Genomic DNA, 25,898 nt, shown 5'->3' with positions numbered 1-25,898 from the left:
TTACCTTCTTCCCTTTGAAATCTTTATCATAATTGCATGATTTGCAGGGGTAATCATGCATGTCATTATGAAGAGGTGATTGTATCTTGTTCAAGTCAATCAGCTCTCTAGTGGTGTGCAATATATTGACAGCAAATCTCTGTAAGAAAGCTTCCATGAAAAATCTTGTTAAATGTGGGAGAAAACCCAGAGAAATATGAATTAAAGAAGAGAATTTTCAGGAAAATCTGTTTGTAGAGTCATTTATGAACTCCAGTAATGTGCTTTCTCAATTAAACAATGCTGGTTTTTTTGTAATTATAGCCATGGAAAGACAGGAAAGACACCAGAAATTTCATTGAACCAGCTTTTATGAGCAGCATGTACTGTGGTCATCAAAGACACATGGATTCTATCAGTGTATGATTGGCTTTTTGACCTATGAGCAACTTGCAGTGCCTGAAGAAAGGTCTGAAAGGGAATGCCTCACATATTAGTGCCAAACTGCACATTCCTAAAATGCTCTAAAAATCACCTTTCCTTTGGTGCAACAGGGACAATGCAGCATTGATGTATTTCACAATTTATATGAATGTCCCCTCCACCCATGTTCGGTGAAGGGGCCAAAATACAATCTGCTGAAAGATGCAAACCAGCTTCCCTCTCAAACAATGGAGAACTTTAAGAGAGATACCAGAAAGCAGTTGGTTATTGTTGTGCTGTTTCCGCAGCCTTGGACCGGTGCCCTGCTCTGCGGGATGACTGAGCTCGGCTCAGAGAAACGCCTCCCGCCCTCAGGCTTTTCCAGTCTCAGGTTGCAATGCCATAATGAGTTGTGTGGGATTGATCCTGAAGGATAAAAAAAATAAATAAAAAGAAGGCTGAAGGCTTAATTTTAGGAAAGATGCAGCAAGTGAACAATCTGGGGTTTTTTTTTAGCCAGGACATGAAAGGAATTACTATTCTCTATAAAAGTAGTAATGAATTTATTTCTAGCTTGGGCTATATCTGGTTTTAGTTTTTAATACAAACTTAATACAATCTATAATTCTGTATGTTTTTATATTACATCACTTTTACACTAAGTAGGTGAACAGCATTGGTGACAGTATTACAGGAGCTAAGAGCAGTGTTTTCTGAGTCACTGCTTCTCTTAGGAGGAAGCTTTCCCAAATCATATGACAAACTCCTTTTCCACATCAATAACTGTCTTTACCCTCACAACAACTCTCAATAAAATAAAAAAACTCTCTTTTTTTTCCCCATAGTCACCATGAACACAGCTGTAACTAATTATAACTTGGCAGGTAACTAAGCTGGGCTCCTGGTGTTGTGTGTGCTCTGCAAACACAGAAAACCCAGAACCACCCATGAGGAGAATCATCCTGCACCAGGGAGGCCAGATGTCATTAATGGTTTGCTCTTTCTGACACTTCAAAATTGGACATAAGGTTAATCTTTGTGGAATATGAACCCACTTTTATAATTTTCAGTCATTTCCATTTATGTCAGGTTATGTTACTTCCTCCTGTAAAACATTATGTTTTGGTGGGTTTCTCTTACAGAATATAATAGGTGATTCAACTGAAAAATTCTCCAACCACCAAAGAAAAATAAAGTGAAACAACAAAAATAATATTAGATTCAACTATGCCAGAAAAGAAAGACTAAATGGCTCTATAAATAATTTCTTGAGATATATTTGATCAATAATTCACCCTGGTAGCTGAGATATTCTCTCTGTTCTTCAGCTAACTGGATACCCTACAGAAAGCTGACATAACCATTACAGAGGAATAAACAAGAACCACAGAAAACAAGACAGTGAGGTTAAGGTTAAGTTTCCAAGTCAGTTAAGGTTTCCAACCCAAAATTTGATTGTTTTTTTTCTTTTTAACATTAGAAGTGCAACATGGAAAACACACACAGACTATTGGGTAGTGTTTGTACAAATGCCCTTTTCTCTATAAAGTCAGTTGTGCAGAATCTTCCTTGCTCTCACTGTAGAAGTTGACACATGATTAACTAGGAGTTAATTATTTATGAGGTTATGTTCTGCCCAGTGTCAGTCATACATGACACAGCAGCACGTGCCTACTTATTATATTTGATGTGTCAGGCAATATTTAAATACATTCCTTTTATAGTGCCATACCAGTACACCTAAAAGTAGGTTATATGTTCAGCCATGCAAATAGTTGAACTTTGTCTGCTGCACTGTTAAATCTCTAAGGAACTTCAGATGCAAATAAAGCAATATGGGCTTAATTATAGAATGAAATACAAATGTTGTTTAGAAGGGACCTTTGGAGGTCTCTTGTCCAACTCTTAGCTCAAAGCAGCAACTTCAAAGTTAGATCTGGTTGCTCTGCTTCTCATCCAGCCAAGTTTCAAAAATCTCTAAAGAAGGAAGTCACACTGGCTCCTTGGAGAACCTGCTGAAGTGCTTAATCATTCTCATGGTGACAACTTTTTTCCTTGTATTCAATCAATAATCCCTTGCTGCAGCTTTCAACTGTTGTCTCTTGTACTCCCACTGTGTGCCTCTGAGTTTGTGTTGCTCTTCTTTACAGCCCCTCTTCAGGAGAATGGCTCTGGGATTCTCCTTAGCCTTCTCTTATGCCCACTCTGCCCTTCAGCATTCACCCATGGTGGCATCCACAACTTGCTGGGGACATCTTTCACCCCATGGTCCACATCCATGGTGAAGATGCCAAGTATTTTTAGCCCTGTACCAAACACTGAGGAATGCCAGTCAGCTGTCAGATTTCAAGCTGTTCACCCCAACCCTTTGAAACTGATGGTCCAGCCAGTTTTTAACTACCTCAAGGTCTGTATGTCTAACGCACCTCTTCCTGGCTTTGTATACAACAAAGTGAGGTTGTTCTGTCCCTTCTGTGCTTACAAAAGACTTTCATGAGGTTTTGCTCCACAACATAGCACTGTCTGCTAGGAATGAGGAGCAGCAGCTTTGAATGCTGACAGGTTGGGATGGTGTCACATTATCAACAGCAACACGGGATGATACCAGGCAATTCTCTGTATTAGGCAGCTCTAAAGCACACTTGGTCTGTGCTGCCTTTTTGTGGTTCTTCTTAAAGCATTTTTTATATGGAGATAAGCAGGGGTCACTTGGAAGCTAGTTATTTTATATGGAACATAAGATGGCTGTTCTGGTTGGATCTAAGCCTGGATTATATTTCTTCAACAGCTTTGTTATGTGAATATTTAAAATGAAAAACCTTTTCATATATAAACAGTTCACCTGCTTAGAGAAGATTGTTTTGTATATAACAAAGGCAATTTTGTTTACATACACTGTTTTTCATAACAAGAGTGATGTAAGGACTGCTACAAAAAATCAAGAGGAAACTCTTTGGCTTTTAATGTGCATTGAACTAAGCTAAAATGAATTAAGGGTGAAGTTTACTATACAGTGCTTTTGTTGAGCCATGAAACTGCTGATAGATCTTTTCTGAACACAGTGGAGTATCCTAAGAGATTCCCCAGATTCCAGGGAAAATCATCATTCATAGTTATGAAGGATGATACCTATGCTGATGTATTTTTAAATTTCTTACAGTGTTCTATACAAGAAGCTATTGCACAAAACTTGGTCTATCTGAAATTTTATTTTCTGTATCTGACTGACAATCTTCATGCACTAATTGACCTCTTCTCTCTCTTGTCCCATCACTTCAGGAATTCTGAGTCTGCATTTCTCTTAAAGCAATGCTGTAAAATGCTACTATAAAAAGCAGCTGCAAAATCTCCTTGGCTGCCCAAGATTGTGCCAGATGGTAAAGAACTGGAAGTATAATAAATGTCATATTAAGCCAGGCAGATTTGAGGGACATGTTATGCATCCCACATAAATAAAATACTGCTGAAACTGCCCCTGGAGTGATGAGATTCAGAAATAAGTTCTTCTGTAGCCTCGGGAATATCTCACAGTATCTACAATGCAAACTGTTTCTAATATTCAGAGCACTCACATTAGTCTGGTTCTCTGCCAAGGCCTGACAGCTCTGTGTTGCTACATCTCTCTAGATGTGGGGGCTGTGATAAAGCTAATCTCCTTTTTTTCCCCTCCTAGGACTTTCACCATTTTTTTTTCTTTCAAAAATAAAACTACAGCCAGCCTCCTTATCAAAAATATAGAGGTGATGAGAAATAAGTGCTGCATTGACACCCAGAGCTATTTCCTTGGGACTCAATTATCCCATCACAGAAAAATTGTGTTCATTTGAAAGGTCATTGACTGTACAACTGGCTGAGGATTTTCCCTATTTTGTTTGCTATAATTCTAACATCTTGTTTCCTTCACATACAAATTTTTAATCCTCCTGCTGTGTTAGTACACAGAGCCCCTGAGAATGGCAGAATCATCCATGTCAGAGAGAACCTCAGGAGATCTGTAGTCCAACCTCTGCATGAAGCAGGGTCAGCTGTCATGTCAGCCTAGTTTGCTCACAGCTTTCTTTGGTCTCTTCTTGAAAACCTCTGAGGATAGAGACAGCAAAGCTCCAGGCCTCTGCTGCCTGATTTTAGTACATGCTCTGCCTTTCTCAGAGGTGACAAACATGACAAAATCCTTTGGCACATGTGGATAAATCACAGGGATCTGAGCTTTGAGGGTTGTGTTTCCCTACAAAAGGTTGAATTGGGGGTATATTTCCATAGGTCAAGAGCTGAGGAAATAGGAGGCAGTAGGTGAATTCTCTAGTACATGGGCAGGTTCAAGCTGAGAACACAAATCCCACATGATGACACAATGTAAAACCTGCTCCATCCTGGCATTTTTCTGTAATGTCAGTGAAACACATCCATGTATTCTTAAAGAGATGCATGACAAATGACAGCCAATGTTGCAGAAAATTTGTAACCTGTAATACCATAAATAGTAACAGCACAAACCAGACAAGCCAAGCAAAAAAGAAAGAAGATGCAAATGAAAAGGTTAATAGGTGCAGAGATCTCTGAACTGTCCTCCTTCCCCTCTGACATGTTTATGCTCAACCTGGTGACCTCTTACAGAATAATTTTGAGGCCAAATTGCACTCAGTTGGACAACACCTGCAACAATAAAGAATTCTCATAGTAGGTTTTTGTAGCATTATTAAGAATGGCAATAAGTCTCTGAGGCACTGAGAGAGGAATTTTAAGTCTGTGCAGGGCCCTAATTTGTAAATCCTGATTTGATTTGCATAGTCAGTAGTTGCTTGCTTGCTAATTTCAGTGTAAATTTAGAAAGTGAATTGTCCTGAATGAAAGAAATGTTAGGTCTGTCAGTAAAGATCTTTCACTGCAGATTCCCAGAAGTCTCCTGCTTCATTATTCTGGAAGAAGGAATATAAAATGAGAAATGCTAACATTGGAGAGAATATGTCAACCTGACTCCCTGAGTTTTGTTCAAAATAAATACCTCACCCTATGAATGACCTTGATTATAAGACCATAAGAACTGTATTTAGAGATAAGGAGTCTAAAATCCTGAGAGGTGGTGTTTTCAGATGGACTTCCAGACTGCTAAGAGTTGTCTGATATGTATTACAGCAGCACAAGTCAAGCTGTGTGTCCTGCCTTCTCTGTGGCTAGAATACACAGTTCTTACTGGACTGAACAAAGATTTCTTACTTAGGCAGTTGTGCTTAGCATAGACACAGAAATCAGAATAATGGAACAGTCTGGGTTGGAAGTGACCTTTAAAGGTCATCAAGTCCAATCTTCCTGCAATGATCAGGGACATCTTCAACTACATCAGTCTACAGCTGTCCATGGATGGGGACACCCATCACCTCTCTGTGAGGCAGGCAGTGGAAGGTAGCAGTGATCTGAGTTTCAGTTCTCACCTACAGATACTGCTGTGCCATAGGCTTGACTATAAGCCCAAGAAAGGGATTAAACTATCAGTAAACATGCAGAACATGACTGATGTCTGTATTTAGTTTCAAAATGAAAATTCCTGAAGACCTTACACCCATCATGGTCAAACTCTGCAGGATGCACAAGCCCTCAGTTAGTCAATGTGTAGTTTTCAGCATTGTTTGGAAAGGGGCACAAGCATGAGTGAAAATCAGACTTCCCCATGTTGGTTTTCTGCAGTTCTCCTGTCTTATTTATCTGTGTGTGTTGGGGGGGAGGTGTGGGGTGTGTGTGTGGACTCTTTCTTTAATCTTCCAGTTTTGACCAACATACCTGTAAAATCCCTTCACAAATTCAGCTTCATTTGTGCCTTTGGCTTTCCTGATCCCATCTCTACACATCTGGGCAGTGTCCCTATGCTCTTCCCAGGATACCTGTCTCTTGTTCTTCTGCTTGTGCATTTCCTTCTTACACTTTGGGTGGACCAGGAGGTCCTGACTGACCCATGCCATTCTCCTGCCTTCCTTGCTTCATTTCTTACACATGGGAATTAAACACTCTTGCACTCAAAGAATTTTGTCCTCAAAGAGCTGCCAGTTCTTTTCAGTTCCTTGAGAGCAGTTTCCCAGGGGGTGCCATTCACTAATTCCTTGCAGAGCTGAAAATTTGCTCTCCTGAAATTCAGAGTCCTGACTCTTCATCTGGCCCACATCCCCCAGGACTGAGGTGTTTGCACTGCAGGCATCTACAACTCAAGTCAGTCATTTCATAAGCATGATCACATCAAAGAAAAACAACTGGTGAAATTATTTTCTCCCCTTGACAGAGACAGTCTGGATAAAACAGAAATACTGTATTTGGAAGGTAAATTAGATTCTATGCCAAGAGATTATTTAATTATTCAGATATGTCCCTGTTGGTCTGATAAAGCCTTTCCCATGTTGAAGACATATCAAGAACAGCAGTTTTTTTTCTGCATTCAGCAGCCCAGTACTGCCTCAGAGAGTTAATAAACAAACAAACAAACATTTACTGTATTTGTGATCTTACAAAAAGAAAACACATATTAAAAGCTGGCATTTCTTCCTTAGTTGACAATTTTTCTTAGGAAGAAAATTACTCAGCTACAGGAATCTCTTTTAGAACAGAGGAATTCTTCTCTAAGTGAATGATTTTGTCTCTTATAGTGACCCCATATGGCAGATTTTCTGCTACCAGGGTTCTTGAGATTTTACCAGATTAACATTAATACCTTTCATCTTAGAGTTCTGTTTTGATACTAACTTCACTGTATTTTTGCTTTGAGGGCTACATTAATTATGAACATGAATCATCCAGTATTTATCATTGCAGATAGCAGAGAAATAAGAAAATAATGATACAGATTCATTAACTATAGGTGACCTGCATTGCTTAATAGCCTTGGTTCATTTGTAATTTTCTTATAATATGATCAAATATTTGGTCATAGTCAAAGGTCAAGCAATGTAAGATGTAAAACTGTCATGTTGGAAATAATAGCCCTAAGAAAACTGTATTGTATTGCAGTGAATAACTAATTAAACACTACACCCTTTCTGAATGATCCATGTATCTGTCTGTCTCTGTTTTAATTAGGTGGGGATATCAGTCAGAAACAGCAATGTGATTTACCACTGAGCATTCAGCAATGATACAGCTTTGGTTTTGGTGTTCCTAATCCAAAAATAATACTGGAAAACTTTGAAATTTTTGAGAAAAGATGCACAAAGGTGATCAGGAAAGGAGTTTTAAAAATATGAGTCATATAATCTTTTAGATATAGAGATTAATAATCTTGAATTCTGCAGAGGGAAGTCTTTTCATAGGAAAAAGTCTGTTCAAGCAACATGATCATGTAACATGATCCAGTGATAAAGGGCTAAGCTAAAAAGTAAAACTAAAAATTAGATGCCCAACATTTAACAGTGGCTGTTAACAATTCCTGTTACATGGCCTCAGCCAGAAGTTTCAGCATTAATACTGGACTCAGTCTGATTCTGTGACCTGGGTTACACAGGCTAAACAAGATCATTTTAACAATCCCTTATGACCTCAAAGTTCATGAATCTTTGAGACTTGGATCTTCTACCACTTCGGAGAAGTGATCCTTGAAACTTCCAGGTTTTCAAGAATTCTATTCTTTTAGTCACTGCTATATGAAGCTATATTCCTATATCCTGGATGTGTGTCTTCTTCAAAATTTTAGACAACCAGGGACTGTGTAATAATAAAATGTAATATAATGTAATAATAAAATCACCTCATTCTTTATACTTTTTGAGGAAACCTGTTTTGACCCCTGTACTGACAAGAAGTTCATGAAACCCTTGAACTATTTAGACTGGGAAAGTTTTTGCATTTAAAATACCAGAACACTAGTCCACAAAAAAATGTTTGTGGTTGTGATGAAACTTTATCTCGTACCTCCAGTTTCAGAGAAACCGATCTCTAGTTTCGGGTGCTTTATGCTCCGGTCCTGGAGGAATTACATTCTCTCAGCCCAGTTCTGCACAGAGCCAATACGGAGTGACTCACGGTGTATTTAGATTAAGCAGCTCAAGAAGAAACCTCGGAGTTTCCTGTGCTGTGCCTCTGCTGCTCCGGAGGGGAACCACGCAGCCTGCACCATCTCTGTGCTTATAGCCCATTGAAACTGTGACCCGTGGAAACATAAATAGAAAACTCCCGTGTAGTGGCAGTGACACAGTGAAGTGACACAGCCCTGCTGAGTCACCTGCAGCAGCGAACAGCAGGGAAAGGCTGTGCTTAACAAGGCGCCAGCCCATGGCATCACCCGAGCCTGACAGGGTGACAGGCAGCCCTGAGGCACCTCAGCCCCTGCGGGCAAACTGCCCCACGAGGAAAACAGTCCGTGGAGAAAAATTAACTCGACCTTGAGTCGGGAATTGTCTTTCCCAAGGGCTGTCCCGGTGAGACAGTGAAACGAGGCGAGGAAAGAATCACGGAATGGTGTGGGTTGGAGGAGAACTTCAAGATCATCCAGTTGCAAGTCCTGCAACTTGCACTAGGCCAGGCTGCTCGGAACCCCATCCAGCCTGGTCCTGAACATTGCAGTGATGGAGCAGCAACTGGGGACTCCCCTTGTTTGAGTTGGGTCCCCACCTTGTTGCTTAAAACTAGTAAATATTATAGTCCTTGGTTATGTCAACCTGGAAATCGCGTGACAGTAAATAACAAACTCCATCGCTACTTTTTAACGGGGCCAGTGGTATCTCAGCCCCTCAGCTCTACAGCCTAAGGTCTCAGTCCCTCAGCCTTCAGTCCTGAGCCCCTCATGCTTCCAACTCTCGAATCCCAGCCCCTCAGCTCCCACCTCTTATCTTTCATTACTCAATCCTGAGACCTGAACACCTCAGACCGCAGCACCTCAGGCCGCAGCCCCTCTTCCTTTCAGCGCTCTCACCCCAAAGCCCCGCCCCCGTCCGACCAGCGGCACATCCTGCTATTTTGATTGGTCACAGCTATTAGAGTGACAGGGGAGACAGCCAATCAAAATGCGCAGAGTTGTGACGGGCGGGTTCCCGTGCGCGGCCCGGGCGCTCCGCCCCACCCCGCGGGGAGGGCCAGGGCGGCGCTGAGGGCGGGAAGGCGCCGCTGTCCCGAGGGAAGGAGCCGCTGCCCGCGGGGAAGGAGCCGCCCTGTCCCCACCGTGCCATGGAGGACGTGCTGCCCTCGGGCCTGCTGGAGATCTGTCTGCTGGTCGGTGCGCCCACAGAGCGGGTGCGGGCGCTGCTCCAGGTGAGCGGGGTTCGGGCGGGCGGTGCCAGTGCGTGGGGCTGGGTTTGTCAGCGCATGGAGCTGAAAGATCCCAACAGAAAGTTGTTTTGACAGGCGAACGTCAGCAAAGCTGGGAGAATTTGCTAGCGGTGTGTGGTAGCTGCACTTTTCCAAAGGTCTGAGTTTAGATGGAGAACTCACTGTAGGCTTATGTAGGCAGGGACAACAAAACGCTTAACGATGCGTTCTTTACTGGGTGTTACTCTACGTCCTGTCTTCCGCTGGAGAGAAAGCAAAAGAATAAAGGTTAGTAACTTGTATCCTCAGGAAAACACGAGATCTAAATCCCCGTGAGCTCAAGTGCTCTGCGCTTGGCGTAACCTGAACCACTTGGATACGGCAGGAGCCGATGGGTCGGTTGCTGCTTTGAATATGTGGTTTGGAATTTGTTTATAGTTATTCACCTGTGGGTTCACGGTGACAGCCCTCCTCCTCCTGGTTCTGCTTGGTTCAAGTGTGCTGATGGGTTTGTTCCATGGGTTTGTTCCATACCTACGAGCTGCTCCGCAGCGGGAAGAGCTGTGGTGCCAGCACGTGCAAAAAAATAAAAAAAAGCCAGACAGCTCCCAGGGATCTGAATTGCTCTGCTTGAACTTGAATTTGATTGCGCTCTAATAGCATTAGATAAAGAAGTCTTTGTTGGGCTTGCTTACTCGCACAGGAGTTGGCTTTTGCTGATGTCAGCTCCTTAAGTGATAACAGCCAAGCAGAGGTTCACATTCCAGGATTTCATTCATGTGTACCTTCAGAATGTAAAATAGTTCCTAAATGTCAGCACCGGACTTTTGAAATCAGTGTGTACCCGGTGTTTTATCAGAAGTGTGAGAAGTGAACCCAAAACCAGGGGACTTTCTTATTCTGAAAAAAAAAAAAAAAAACAAACCTGTGGAACAACAAATAAGAAATCAACTGCAGAAAGCAGAAGCCATTCTGATATTCTGATCACACTGCAGGTTCTGAATTGTTTCCTTGCTCAAGATACAAAAAAGTATGAGAAAAGAAAGTAGTCCCTTCTTTTGTCAATATGAGCTTCAGTAAAGTCTCTACAAGCTGTTACACCACGGGGATTTCAGTCAGTTTCTTAGGGCAAGCTTACAGATTTACTCCACTTCCTTTTACTTCTGCAGCACTGTCTATGTGAGGAGAGTGGAATATGGTTTTATGGTTAATTTTAGTGACTGTAGAAAGAAAAGACTTTACTGAGAGAAGATAACATCCCAAATGAAATAGTGGATCTCATGATATTTACAGATTAAACAGTGGGTAAAAATTCTAGTAGCACTTCTAATCGTGGTCTTCATAGTGTGTTGGTGCATTCTTAATTGTACTGAGACATGGAGTGATAAAGCAAATGAAGTCAATGGGACTATGATATAACCCACCCCCAAAATAAGAAAAGTTCTATATGACTGACCTGTTGTCAATGGGGACTCCAGGAAAAAAAATGTAATTTTCCAATGAAGCACTTGAAACAGAAGTTTCTGGGCTGTCATCTGTTGTTCATCCTTATTACCAAGAAAATTGTCACGCTGAGATTTCAATTTGAAAAGATCAAAGGCTGCTATTTTCAGCTAGAGATTTCTTTCTTAGCACTGGAAGTGTGTGTTTTTTAAGAATGAAATGTACAGAAGTGATGCTTCTTTTCCTTAAGTATTCTACAGCTATAAAGCTGGGTTTTGGTTTGGCTAGCATGCACAAGCTGTGACATGGTTCAGATCTTCAAAAGGTTCCATTGGTGAGTTCTGTGTCTGCCCACCACAGTCAGTGGTACAGAGCTTGTCTCGTGCTTTCTGGCCCTGCTAATGCAGACATAACTACCAAAACAAATTTTTCCTGCTTCTGTAATGCCTCCCTGGCTGTCAAGGTGCCTGTAAGAAATTAGGTGTTATCAGATTGAGCATCAGTCAGCAGTATGTGCTTGTTGCAGTGAAAAACACCTGGAAAAGCTCTAGAAGTGAATCCATGGGAACCCTGGGAATCAACAAAGCCAAGTGCAAGGTGCTGCACCTGAATCAGGGCAGTCCCTACTGTTGGTACAGATTGGGTGATGCAGGAAGCTCTGCCAAGAAGGTCTTGGGAGTGCTGGTGGGTGAGAGGTTGCACCTGCCCTGGCCATGTGCACTTGCAGCCCAGAAAGCCAAACATGCCCTGGGCTGCATCCAAATCAGTGTGGGCAACAGGTGAGGGAGGAGATTCAGCCCCTCTGCTTTACCTGGAGTGCTGCATCCAGCTCTGGGCTCCTAAGCACAGGAAAGATATGGAGCTCTTAGGATTGGATCCAGAGGAGAGCCACAAAGATTATTAGAGGAGCATCACTCATATGAGGAAAGGCTGAGAGAGCTGAGGGTGTTTGGCCCAGAGAAGAGAAGGCTCTGGGGTCACGTTATTGCAGACTTTCAGTACCTGGAGGGGCTCCAAGAGACCTGGAGAGGGATTTCTGACAAGGGCCCGGAGTGTTAGAATAGGGGAAATGCTTCAACTGATAGAGGGCAGGGTTAGATTAGATGTTAGGGAAAATATAACTGTGAGAGTGGTGGGGCACTGGCACAGGTTGCTCAGGGAAGGTGTGGATGCATCATCCCTGGAAGTGTCTAAGGTCAAATTGGGTAGGGCTTTGGGTGGTTTGATCTAGTGGAAGATGCCCCTGCCCATGGCAGGAGGATTCAAATGAGATGATAATTTCAGGTCCCTCCCAACCCAAGCTGTTTTGTGATTGTCTGAAAAGTAACTGCATAATGGCCTTCAGCATCAGGACTGTGACTCACAGGCAAAGGGAGGGATTTATCACTGTTATTGTTATTACTCAAAACCCGAATTTACATCTGGAATACTGTCCCACATTTGGGTACCTTTATACTGGAGAACTGCTGGCAAATGAGAGTGAGACCAGAAGCTGCACTGAGGGCTGGGGCATAAGGAAGGGTCTCCTTCCAAAGGGACTTCTGAAACTTGACTGGATGAAACCCAATGCAACCAGACCTAATGTCAGCCTTATCATCAGTTTGAGCAAAGAGTTGCACAGAAATCTGCAGAGATCATTCTACAATTGTTTGGGTTGGAAGGGACCTTCAAGATCAGTTCTGCCCCTGCTGTGGAGCAGGAGCACCTTCCACTAAACCAGGTTGCTCTGAGCTCCATCCAGCCTGATTTTGGGCACTTCCAGAGATGGAACATCCACAGCTTCTCTGTGCAAATTGTTCCAGTGCCTCACCACCCTCACAATAAAGAATTTCTTTCTAATACCTAATCTAAACTTGCCCTCTGTTACTTTAAAACTATTCCCTTTTGTGCCATTACTGCAACCTAATTGACCTGCCCAGGTCTAATTTTTCTGAGGCTTTGTACTTTCCCTGCCTAATTGTTAAAGAAACCAGTTCTTTCATGACATTCAAAGTAAAAGTAACTTCTTCAATGATAGGAAGAGGAGAATGAGGTCAAGGAAACACCAGACAGCTGAAGTCATGTTCTGATTTGTGGTTTCAACACACTGCTGTTTGTGTCTAAAGAGTGCAGTCATTGTAAAAGTCTGTCTTGTATCATTGTCCTTTACAGCAATGCTGTTACAGGAACATTGTCAGCAAATGGGGATGGAATGAAATCCCCCACTTCTGTTTGTAAGAAGCTATGTATGATGAAAGCAGATTTGGTAGCAAGAAGCTACAAAAAGGAAGTATTTCAAAGTGAAGAAGTAACAGTAGCAGTAGCAAAGATAAAATGTTCAAAGAACAGCAGAAACAAGTGTATATTGTTCTGTTGCTGCCTATTCACTATCCCTGAATGCAAGGACTAAGAAAATATGACTTCAGCCAAGACATTAATATGAACTGACTCAGATGCTGGAGACTGAGTCAGTGGGTCAGTGACAGTGCTGACAGTGCTGTTCTGTGGGGGAAAATGGTGTTTAATGTCTCTGGAGTAGTTCAAGACATCAAGGATCTGCCATTTTAGGAGCTGTGAGACCATTAAATTGCTGGCTGCCATCCAGCACTTTGGAGCATGGAGATGCCTCAGTGTAAGTTCAGGGATTGCCCTGTCAGAGCAACTCTGTATGAAAACCTCAGCAGGGCAAATCTGCCAAGTTGAGATTGCTTCTGTTGGAGTAAGTCTGTGTTTTTCTTGCATGACAGCCTCAGGGCTGAGCCTTAATTCTTACTTTCCTCCTGAAAGGTTTAACTGCATGTTAGTTTGAGGGTGATCATGGTGAATTTATCTGTTTCCAGTTTCTTCACTGCCTTTGTCAGCTGCCAACTAAGGAAATTACACTTGAAATTCTTAGCATGCAAGGATGTGGCACTCTGTACCCCAATGTGCATTTTAAAGTCATTGCTATCTTTTGACTATCCCACTGGATACTTACCTGAACTTTTTTTTTCCACTCCAATTTATGTTAGCTAAAAGTGTGTTTTTTCTCTTCTTATTTTTAGTGAAGTATATTAGTTTGAATATCTTATTATAGATATGGTGTAGTTAATGGTATTTAAGATACTAATATATCATGGAACATTTCTTCACATTTTTCTTATGATGCTCAAATGTGGAAAAAAACTCTTAGTGGACGTATCTACTGGGACATAAGATCTGAGACTTCTGTCTCAAAACCTGGACAATGGAAGATTAGCAACAGAGTTTTCTATGTTGTAGTTATTAAAAAAAAAAAAAAAAAAAAGGGGGGGAAACAATGGGTGAGGCCAGCACTGGTTCTCAAGGAGCATCTTACATCATATCTGGTGATAAAATCAGCATGTATGCTTCACCTCATCTGACTTTGAAGATGTTTGCAAAAAGTTGAAAATGAAACAACTTTTTACCACAGTGGGGCTCGCCTTTCCTGTTTCTAAATATCCGTTGGTTAAACAAAGCTTTTACTTATTTGTTTAGCCTTGCAGGAAGAATTAAAATTGCAATGAAGTAATTGGAAATGCATCTGCTTGGCTCGACTATATGGTCAAGAGTACAAAAAGTGCTCCTAAGTACCAGGAAATCTCTCTGATCACTTCCTCCACAGCTTTTCATTGCAGGGCAGTGAGGGCTTTCAGGCTGGTCATACTTTGCAAAGCTACCTGCAAAAAATGTAATTTCATACCTGCTCTTGATGTGCCTGTTCCAACTGAATCATCAATATATTGAGGAATTCTCATGGCTTCAGTGTCTTAAAGTTGTGTTTATTGTAACAATGATTGTAGATTTTAATTGCACTTTGTTAATTGCCTTATAAAGTTAAGTGTTGTCTTGTAAAACAAGACAATGTTGTTTATGTGTTTAGAGTTTTTTTTTTTGGTTCATGTTATTTGTTCTGAGTTGAAAGGAAGCTTTTCCTGAAGTAGAACAAAGACTTATCTAAGAGGCTCAGCTGTTTTTCTTTATTTTCGTTTATTTATTGCCTGGTTTCTCTTATTGCCAGTGTTTATTTTGAGCATAGCTTAAGTGTATCTTAACATTGAAAAGGAGGAAATATGGTATTTGATACTTGTTAGTTTCTTTTGCCGAGGTCATAATACTGATATGGGACATTTTGAATGGTGGAGGATTCCTTGCCTGCTAAAAATGCCCATGTTCCTTGCATTAGGATGCATAAAACAAAAACTTAACAGAAAAAATAAATTATTTAGGAAGCAGAAAAAGACATTATAAACCCACCATTTTAGAGGTAGAGAAAAAAATTATGAAAAAACCCTCACATATCAGGATGCATATCAATTTAGTGCTTGTTTTGTTTGTTGATTTTTTTTCTATAGGGCACTCAAAGAAAGCTCAGAAATCTTCCTCCCCTCGATCCAGAAGTTCTTTCTGTGTTTGTGCCTCCATTTATCAACAGAGATGATGTTCAGGTGATTAATGCTGGCAATAACTTCAATAAAAGCAAACGCCGATCCTTCCGAAAGAAAAAGGAGAGGCCCAAGATTGAAAATGTCAAGAGCCTCAATGGGGAGCAGAAAGCACCTGACACAGAAGATGTGGTTGTTCCAAAGGACATTGATCTTATTGCTTTGCCACAGCTCTGCTTCCCAGGTACATGAGGGTTCACACTTCTTGTTGAGAACTAGTTTAATGTAAATATTTATTGAGCCATAGTTCAGCCCTTATTTTTCAGCCCTTGTTGGTAAATCTTGGCCTGAGTGAAGTGCAATTATGCACACACTTGAAAAATGAGTTTTCACCCCAAAAAGGCTGGTTCATGATGATCTCACTTTTTATTTGGTGTTTTGATATACCTGAAGTACTGAATATTTCTTCCGGGTTTAATTGGAGAAATTTTAATATGTGTGTCATTATGCAGACCTTTTTATTATCATGGGGGAAAAAAAGTGATTTAAACCCATTTATTGTATTCTGTCACTGAAAATGCAGAATAATTGCACTTTTGCTTCTTCAAGAATATGCAGCTTCTGTAACAAACTTTCATTCAAGTGGACTGTATATTACATTTCAATCTCTTAAAATGAAACATTTCACTTGAAATGAAGTGTCAATGTGCAGTATTTGTCATGAAATGTCTTTCACACAGCTGTAGTTAAATATGTAATTAAAAATTCGGTTTCTGCCCTCATTTCAGGAGGACTTTATGTAACTTCTGAATCAAAAGAAGACCACATCCATTTCCTGGTCTTTACTGATGTTTGTGGTAACAGAACCTATGGTGTTGTTGCACAGTACTACCAGTCTATGCAAGTATGTTATTTAACTCATTCTTCTATTAAATCATATTAAAATGTATAAAAGCAAAACACTTTGAAAGTACAGCGAGAGCTAATTTATCAAGTTAGTTAACAGGTATGTTTTTATGTTAGAAGGAATAAAGGACAAATACTTTAATATTGCCATTTTAATTGAAGTACTTTGGAACACATTGCAATAGAAAAAATAGTTACAGATTTCATTTAGGAGATTTGGATATTTAGGAGCTGACTTTATCCCCTGGATGTAATTTTTTTTGGTAAAGATTGTTCTTTCCAAACAATGAAAGATGTTCTTTGTAAATACATTTTGTGCTGAAAGTCTTCAATACATGTTTAAGTCTTGTAGGCTGACATTTTTCTGAAGGAAGGGAGATAGACATCCAAATCCCTTTGAAATATAGAGGGAATTGGATATCACATCTCTAAGGTTCTCAAGAAAATATCAGCCATAAATTTATGATTAACATCAAGGCATTAATGTGCATTTTTCTTGCAGGATGGCTCCACCTCCTCGAATGGGCAGAGCCATTGGGAATCTGCACAGACTGGGAAGGTGCCTGTGTGTTTTGTACCCTGTGCTGTTTGTGTTATATCCAGATACCCCTATTTTAGTGCCCTCAAGGATTGTCTCTCTAGGTAAGATTTGCTCCTCTGTGTCTTTCTGCTGGAAATGACTTCAGGTTTTTAATACCAGAATTTGCTTGATGTGGTCAGGAAAGCTAAAGCAGGGTTAGTTTTATGTTAATATTGTGTAGGAGAGGAAAAGAAGAAATGTTATGTCAATGTTGCCCAAGACAGTAACTGCAAATTCTGGACACCAAGGGAATTAGTTATGATGTCTTCATTTTCTTTGGGGGTTTTTGCTAATGTGTAGGGAATGGATGTTTTACCGATATTATTGTTTTTTTTGAAAGAGGGTTAACTGTAATTTTGCCACTCTTATGAAAATTGCCTTCAAAGCATAAAAAGCATTATAATGCACCAAGTAAATGTCATAAGAACATGAATATATGTATTAATAAGCAGTTAATGATACTTTAGGGAAATAATCCAAGTCACTGGTGGAACTAGAGTGGTTACTTGGGTGTTGTAGAACTAGGAGAGAAATTCTTAGGATACACTGGTTAGAAATAAATACTCTGCAGTGTAGATGATTTAAAAGATAAGTGTACATGGATCTATCTTGTTATTAAGTAATTTCACTTATTTTGAGGATACTTTATTGTTCAATTGCTAAGATCTATTTGCATCTATTTTGGATGAAAACCTTCTCACATCAGGGAAACTGTCTGTGTATATTGGACATGACTGTGTGTCTTCACTTGCAGACCTGTTGTTCAAAGGTAGAAGAAGTTTTCTTCACTAAATTTCAGTCAAGCTTTCTAGAGTCAAATCTGAATCCAGTTGCAAGTATTTGCTTCTTGTATGTAAGTTGAAAGAGGTTTTAGGTTGGAGCTTGAGTCTTCCCCTTTTTTCTGCTGGTGTCTTTTTCCTGGGCATTTTAGACATTGACTCAAAAAGGCTGTGAGATCAGAAATCAGTCACTCTAGCAGCCCTTTTAAGGGCATGTACCTCTGCTCTGTCATTTTTAAAGCATTAGTGAAAGGGTTTAATGTGGACAGGGGACTTCAACATGATGGAAACTGGGTGTGTACAGGTCAGTGTGAAATCAAAATAAATGTTCAGTGAAATAAAAAGGAAATGTTTGTTTTCCTTTTTCCTTTCATGGCCAGGTCACTCCCCTCCACTTTATATTTAAATGAATTACATCAGCCCTTGGCATTGCAGGAACTGATTCACTGCTGCCTTTTATAAGTCTCAAATCTCAAGTTGCTGCTAATCTGCATATGGAATTCTTCCAGCTGTGACTGCAGCTGTGGCTACTGTTTTCATCCAGCTTTTATAGTGGGATTCCTGCTGCTTTTATTCTGTGAGCTCAGCCTGTGAGAGAGCTCACCTCACACCAGTTTTCCCCTGAGTGGGAAATGGTATGGATTCAGCTTGGCAGTTACAGTACTCATCATGGTTTATGTAAAGTATTCATAAGTGAGTAATTTCTTCTCTGAAGTGAGACATTTCTGAGCTGGGAGAAGCAGTCAATTGGCAAATGGATTTTAAAAGCACCCGTTGGGGGAGAAGTGGGAAAATCTTCAGGGCAACCATGGAAAATTCCAGATGTTGTAGAAGTGTTTCTAGTTCTTGCATCTGTTTAGAGGAGACAGTAACCAGACAGAGTTAACCCTCTAGATCTGCTTCTGCCTCTGCATGGGTATTTTAAACTTTGTAATTATTTAAACATTATAATTAACCACCTCTCCATCACATATAGTGGGGTCTGGCACCTATTTAGAGCATTAATGTCCACAGATGGCTTTTCTCTTTTGAGTCAGTACTGAGAAGAGTTCAGATTGATCCCTACAATCTGAGCTTAAAATGATTTGTAAATATGTGCATAATTATAGGGAAGTTCAACAGGAAAATAACCTTCCAGGTTAGTTTTGTGTGTTGTCCTGGTCTTTTAACAGGGGGATTTTTCACACAGCTGCACAGCTCTTCTCCTTTTTGCAGCTGCATCTGTGAGATGGGAGGTAGTGTGTAACTGGAAGGAGGTGGGGGGGGAATGCCAGTGACAGCTGAATTTAGTGTTGGCATTTCCCATGGTACTGCAAACTCAGCTGTTAAGCCTTCCATTAAATTATTCATATTCTGTTTTTGCAGTTTTTTAAAAATTTCCTTTTTCTTTATAGCATTTAATGGTTCATTTTAGAATGTCTGCCCTTCTGGTTTTGGTGTCTTTTGGGGGTTTTTTTTAGTAAGTGTTTCACTGTGCTAGAGTACACTAGGGTGGAGGGAAGGGAAGGGGTGGAGAGGTACCAGTTTTCCTTATTTTGGTTATACTACTGAAATGAAACAGCTGCTGGGGTGTGTGGCTGTTCTGAATGCAACATAAACAATTGCAGCCAAGCCTCTATGAGATATTTTGAGTGTAGTGCCCTGTACAGCTGGAGATGTTCTGAGCTTTTGGGATACTATAGAGCACAGATATTGTATTTCTGTAAACCAGAAAGGGAGTTATTGTGTGTCTTCAGATAACCAGCAAGTTAAAAATCTATTTAAGTGTTTTCATTCCTTGAATGTACTCAGGTAGCACTGCCTCTTATACTTAACAGATAATAACACCTTCAACAGCACACTTGTATCCTTGGTATGCTGCAGAGGTGTTTTGCAGGATGCTTCAACTGATTAATCATTCTCCAGTCAGGAGTTCTGAGAGCACTTGCTGGTGGACCTCAAACCACCTATTTCTAGTGTGGAGCCCTTTCATTGTGATCCTAGTGCAAGAATGCTGTTGCTCCTGAAGATCTGATGTTGAAGTAGCATCTAAAGGGGTTCTGCTGCCATTCAGAATGGCTTTTTGCAGCAAAAGGTTTCCTTTTCTCCAGAATTCTGTGCATAGATTATTTTCTTCAGTATCTAAGTGCACAGAATTGCTTGTAGGTGAGGTGGTACTTGTTTTCAGTCAGAAAAATCATCAAAAGTATAATTTTTACATAAGTATTCCTAGATAAAATCCAGGTTCCTAAACTTTTTCAAATGGCAAAATAGAAATCACAACTGAAAATTGAACCAAGCTGAGATGTACAGGCAACATCAAGCTATAAATCCATGTAGGTGCTTTGAGCTGCAAGGGAATCTGCAAGCTGTCATCATGGTAATGAAGGTCTTTGTATTCTGTGCCATTAATTTTATAACTAATTCCATATTGCTATCACACAGTGCTTCCAAATCCAGAACATTTTGTGTGGGGTGTGTCTGCTTTTGTCCAAAGCAAGCAGATGTGCACCTAAATGGCTTCACAGCACGGTGGCTGTTGGATTATTCCATATTTTTTGAAAAGGTTCAGTTTAACTTGAGAGGTTTTGGCACTTTGCACGTGTAGTATTACCTCAATCTGTTTTACTGCATGAAAAGTGAAATATTCCTGGCAGTAATCTCCTGGATGAACTCCTGTCTTGGATGGATGAATAGGCTCCATTCAAACAGTAAATCTTCCAACCTGTGTATTCATCCTTTCAGCTGCCTTGAGAAGAGGTGGGAGTGTGCAAACAGCTCCCAGCACTGAGGCAGTACAAAGGGCCTATTCTGAGCTGCTCCTGCTTTCTGAAACACCTGCCTGTGGACAGTTAATAGCAGTAATGAAAGGTTCATAAACTCCTTAGCTCTCCTCTTGAGTGTTTCAGAGATTACTTCATTTATTTCTGCAGACATTTGCAGTGCAGAGCTGTCAGCTGCTGTTAGGCTGCATTAATGGGCATCATGTCCTGATTAGGGGGCTCTGCCTGTCCTCTGTACATCTGCTGCTTTCTCAGTCATGTTGTTTCTGTTGTGGCATTTACTGGATGTCTTGATAAGAGCTTTTTGTCTCAAAGAAAAGGAGAAAAAGACAAGTCTGCTTACTCTGTTGGGCCAAATCTGAGGCATCACTAAGTGTGACAAAATGCTTGTTTAAATTGGCAGTTCTACTGTCTGGTTTTCTTTGATACTTCTTAAATCTCTCCTTCTTTGCACCCCTGACTTTTTGGGCATATATATGTAAGAGCCCTTTCCTCAAATAGGAAAATAGTAAATTTAAATATTTCATTTAAAAGTACAGTAATATATGACAGAATATGTTGGGGTTTTTTCCTGCTGTACACAAATATAGTGTCCTGGATCCTTATATATCTCTTGACCTGTTCAGTTGCTTCCTTCCTGAAGAGCAAGTGTTCTGCAGGAAACCAGTAAAGCTGCAAACTGAAGTAAAACCTCCAGGGAGAAGACAACCATATTCAGTTCCTACTTTCTGTATATGTAGATTTGCTGGCCTAGATTTCTGATTTTGTAAATATTTGGGGATTTTGCTATAAATGTACGAGTGAATCTTCTATTGAATGAAACACCCTCTGTGACCACAAATGTCCAACTTGGTAATTGTTACATTTCAGAAATGTAAATGTGAATGTGCTGTGGGAGTTAATAGTTTTCAGTCTTGATTGTGTGTATGTTTAAATGTTCCAGAATTTATTTGGTGTATAATATAAACCATGACCTTTGTTAGGGTAATGCAGTTTTAAACCAGAAACATTTGGTAGGTTTACACAAATGTTCTTACTCTTTGTGTGGGCAGGAATGGCAGCAAAGAGTAATGTCCATACAGGCCTAAGCCTTATGCTAAATATGGCTCTTGCTTCACATTCCTCTGCAGTCAAACTCAGTTCTACAACCTCTCTTTTCCTCTGGTGCTGTTTTCTATCTCAGAGCTGGTGTGTGATGCTTGGGATGGGAGGAACCCCAAGGCAGTGTTGCAGCTGTGGGTTTTGGTTCCTTAAGCAGTCTCTGTAAGACACTTACTGTAGCTACACCTCACCATCTCACCTCACATGTGGTTTCCTTTGGCCATCAAACCACTGTGCTATATCCTCTGATGAATATAATGCAGCAATATTTTATGCATGGGAGTACAAAAAAACTCTGCTTCTGTTACAGCAGCATCATTAAAATTTAATGAAGCTGCTCAAGTATCTAATAAATTAGAAATTAATTAGCTGAAATAATAGCTTCATTACTCTTAATAATTTTTTTCTAGATTATCAGCAGGAAGAGTTTTTTGTGTTTGCATGTTACTATTGATAAGTAATTTCCTACCATTTAATTACAGCTTACTAGTGCAGCTACGACCTTTCAGGGATTTAGATGTCAAGGAGCACATAAAAGAATTTGCAGCAAAGCTGTTTTTAATCCCCAGCCCACCACCAGGACCACTCCACTTGGTAATTATTCCTCCTGAATTTCATAATGATTTTAACATTATGTCTTCTGAGATACTAAGATGCTGTTTTCAATAAACTGGGTGACGTTCATGAGTGTCAGGTCAGAGATTACTTGGTGATATGAAACTGATATCAATACCTGTACTTTAAAAATCAGACTATGCATTATTAGTAGAGAAAATAACAGTGTCACCAAGGTTCAGGTTAGAGTGCTGGCACAGCAGTCATGTTATTTAGTTTTCAGTATTCCTCTGGAAAGGCTTTGGCTCATGCCAACTATTTGTGATCTGAGGTGATGCCTGGGTAGGTCTGGGAGCAGCAGAACACTGTGCAGTGGATGAAATGTTGAGTTGGCTGCTGCCTGGATAAAACCAAGCTGAGAGGGGAAACTCACATCAACATTTGTATTCAGTGCTGTGCATTTGTTGCTTTCTGAGGCTTCCCAAGTCAAGCCAGATGTCAGCTGGGTCAGTGATTTCAGCACACACTCTGTTATCTACTGCAGAGGCTTCTAGGGAAGCAGAACTTCAACCATGGACTTCTCCTTAGCTGCTTTCCTTGACCCTGGGATGAGGGGTTAGGAGTGGAGGAAAAATAGCATAGCTGGAAAATATCTGAGTGATTGGCTAAACCAGCTGTGAGTGCTGAAATATGCAGACCCCCAGAGATTTGAGCTGAAGTATCTAAAACACTGAGAGACCTTGTTCTTTTGGCTTGTTTTATTTTCTTAGCATGGCAACCTATGCTCACTTATTTTGTTCATATTTTTTGTATTTCCTGTATGAATTTTAGCAATAGTTTCAATTTCCCAGTTGTATCTACTAATATAAATTCAATTATTTTGTTATGCTTATAATAAATCAAGTTTAATTCTGTTAAAATATGTTTAAAAAAAAATTACTGACCAATCACCCTATGAGAAGGAGATAAGCTCAAATTAGTCTTTCAAACTAGTAATTATGTCTTTGAATATTTCCCTCTCTTTTTATTTCACTTTTCTACAGTGTGCAAATACCTGTCTTCCTTCTTTCAATTAAAGGTAATATTTTGTAGATGGAACTAAAATCTTGAATTAAATGTGCTGTGGGAACATTTTCATTAAGGAGTAAACAAAAACCATCTGTTATTATAGGTATTTCATATGAAACCACTTCAAATAATAATTCCTTCACGAGAGGATCCAGACAGTCCAATTATTGACTTGGATCTTCATCTTCCCTTGCTGTGTTTCAAGCCAGAGCAGGTGCTGCAGGTAAAACTAACTAATACTTTTAAATGTTTGAGATTGACAGTATTGGTAATTTGTAGTTTAGGGAAAAAAATCAAGATGTTTATTTACTCAAAAAACTTTATAAACCCAGGAATTCAGAGTAGTCTTGCTTCTGAATATTAGAGCTAGGGCACATAAATAATACTTCTTCCTAAGATATTTTGTTATTTGCAGACCAGATTAGATTAAGGCATATTGCATTTCTTCAGCTGTGGTTTAGAAATAGGTGCTAAATTTCTTAAGAATGTATTTTAAAATGTAACTACCCAAGCCAATTGACAGATTTCATTTTGAAGTGCAATTCTACAAGATTTATAAGAATATTTTCATGTTTAAGAGAGGGGCCTGTGGGAAGGATTGATGACTATTGGCACCCTCATACAAATAAGATGTAAATGTTATATAAAGACAAGAAAATACAAAAGGCTGTTTGAATTTTTTCAGTGCTTCACAGATTCTTACAATAATATTGACAGAAGTGTCCTTTTTTAGGTTTCCTGATCCAAATCCCTGTGAAGTTAAATTAGGTTATTTAAGGACATCAGTATTATCTGAGACACTTTCTCTCAGAAACCTTCTCAATCATGAGAGTTAGCAATTCTGCCTTATTTTTTTGGGTTTTACCCACATGTGTGTGTTATAAATAAAAGTGTCTTACATCAGCTGTACCATTTAGGATTTATCTTGAAGTGGACATTATTTCATTTTATAAATATAGAAGGTAGCTACTAAAAATAGAAGTTTTCTGTTTGACTCTCACAAACAGATGAAATATTTGCATTTCTGGTGTGTTCTAGATACCTCTTTGCAAATATTTAACATTCTGGGTTTGTTTTCCAGATTATGACCTGTATTTTGACTGAGCAGAGAATTGTTTTCTTCTCTTCTGACTGGGCCCTGCTGACAATTGTTGCTGAATGCTTTATGCTGTACCTCCATCCTCTTCAGTGGCAGCACACTTTTGTGCCTATTCTGTCCCGGCAAATGCTGGATTTTGTGATGGCTCCAACATCTTTCCTCATGGGATGTCACATTGATCATTTTGATGAAGTGAGCACGGTATGTTTTACACTATTACCACTCTTGATTTTTACTTGCAGTGCATTTGTCTCCTTCCATATTAAATTACTAAGTTACATTTGTTAAGGCAGTTCATTTTTTTTGGTTGATTTTTTTTTTTTGCATTTATTTTTCTTGAATGTAATTATTTAATTATCCCTACAATTTTCTACTTGTGGAAAGAATTTCAGTCCTTTTCTGTTTTACCTCCTTGATGAAATTAATTGTCTGAGGAGTTTGTAAATGAGAAATGAATATTTTTACAATATAAGTGTATGTACAGTCATTCTATTTTCTTTTGTTAAAAGGAAGGTGAAGATTTAATTCTAATTAATATAGATAATGGAGATATTTCTCATTCAAAAATGGTTGAAGAGGAACTTGAGATTCCAGATGTTCCAGCACAAGCAGCAGAAACTTTCATAAAAAGGTAACAAAATCTTGAAGATATTTATCTTACTGCATAAATCATGCTTGATGTGCCAAGTTTTTTATTTTGTATTATTCATTATTATTATTATATTATTTCATTAATATATAGCCCTCTGTAAAAGGGAAATTTCAATCAATTTCATTTATTTAGTATAGAAGTGGCTTTAAGCAGTCGTAATCACCAAATTATTCTGCTACAACTTGAATGCTTATTTCTTTCTTTATTATTGATACAGATTATATTCTGAGCTTTACAAAGAACACTGAGTGCACTGTGATTTAATTGAGTGGGGCTCCCTGGAATCTTGTTAGCTTGTCAGCACTTGTAAATCAATCTTGCACCTCTCTAGCTGTAAGATTCATGGGCCTAAATGACCTTTTTTTTTTTTTTAAAGGTATGAAAAAAATTGTTGTTGTTAGGATGTAAGCTAATAGTTTTGTTCTGTGTGTAGAGTGGAGGGTCTGCAGCTGCACTTTGATCTGGAGCTCTGCCATCTCCGAGCCAGCACAGACCTTGGGGAACTCCAAACCTGCAGGAGAGCTTGGCAGCAGAAACTCAACATGGAAGTGCAGCAAACCATGCTGCAGTTAATTGTTAATATCTTCAGGTAATGGGTCAATACTGGGTCTGGTATTTTCTATTATATTAGCATGTGGTACTGGTTAAGACACTTCAAGCATCAGTGAAAATATTCTCATTTTGTCTTTATAGATATTTTATAGAGCTTAGGTTTTGTTAGGGAATATGAGAAGGAGGTCTGTAGCCTGATAGAATATGAGTCATTGATGTTTTGATGTGTATGCATACATTGCTAGAATATCTTAAATGAAACTCTTCTGATTGTGAGCTTGTCTTTTGTAGAAAGATTTCAGGAAGAAAAGTGCAGTCCTTGGAAAAACTTAGGCCCCAGCAGGGATTCACTCAAGTTTTTGTTAGAGGCACATGAATTCAAACCAGGACAGGGTAGAAGAGCTGAAAGCAGGAAT

At 39.6% G+C, this 25,898-nt stretch overlaps 1 protein-coding gene across 1 annotated transcript in view; it reads left to right on the top strand.

The window, feature by feature from the left end:
* Window positions 1-9,448: 9,448 nt before the first annotated feature.
* Window positions 9,449-25,898, top strand: part of DENND3 (DENN domain containing 3) — a 31,782-nt gene continuing 15,332 nt past the window's right edge. The window contains exons 1-9 of the mRNA XM_079302482.1: window positions 9,449-9,624; window positions 15,399-15,672; window positions 16,217-16,332; window positions 16,837-16,976; window positions 22,039-22,150; window positions 23,283-23,402; window positions 24,261-24,479; window positions 24,788-24,909; window positions 25,364-25,519. Of these exons, the coding sequence (XP_079158608.1) occupies window positions 9,541-9,624; window positions 15,399-15,672; window positions 16,217-16,332; window positions 16,837-16,976; window positions 22,039-22,150; window positions 23,283-23,402; window positions 24,261-24,479; window positions 24,788-24,909; window positions 25,364-25,519 (1,343 nt within the window). The 5' untranslated portion in view covers window positions 9,449-9,540. The remainder of the gene's footprint in view (window positions 9,625-15,398; window positions 15,673-16,216; window positions 16,333-16,836; window positions 16,977-22,038; window positions 22,151-23,282; window positions 23,403-24,260; window positions 24,480-24,787; window positions 24,910-25,363; window positions 25,520-25,898) is intronic.

This window comes from Erithacus rubecula (genome assembly GCF_903797595.1).
Source record: "Erithacus rubecula genome assembly, chromosome: 3".
Lineage (NCBI taxonomy): Eukaryota > Metazoa > Chordata > Aves > Passeriformes > Muscicapidae > Erithacus > Erithacus rubecula.
The sequence above is the reverse complement of the archived record's forward strand: the minus strand, read 5'-3'. Positions and strand labels throughout refer to the sequence as shown.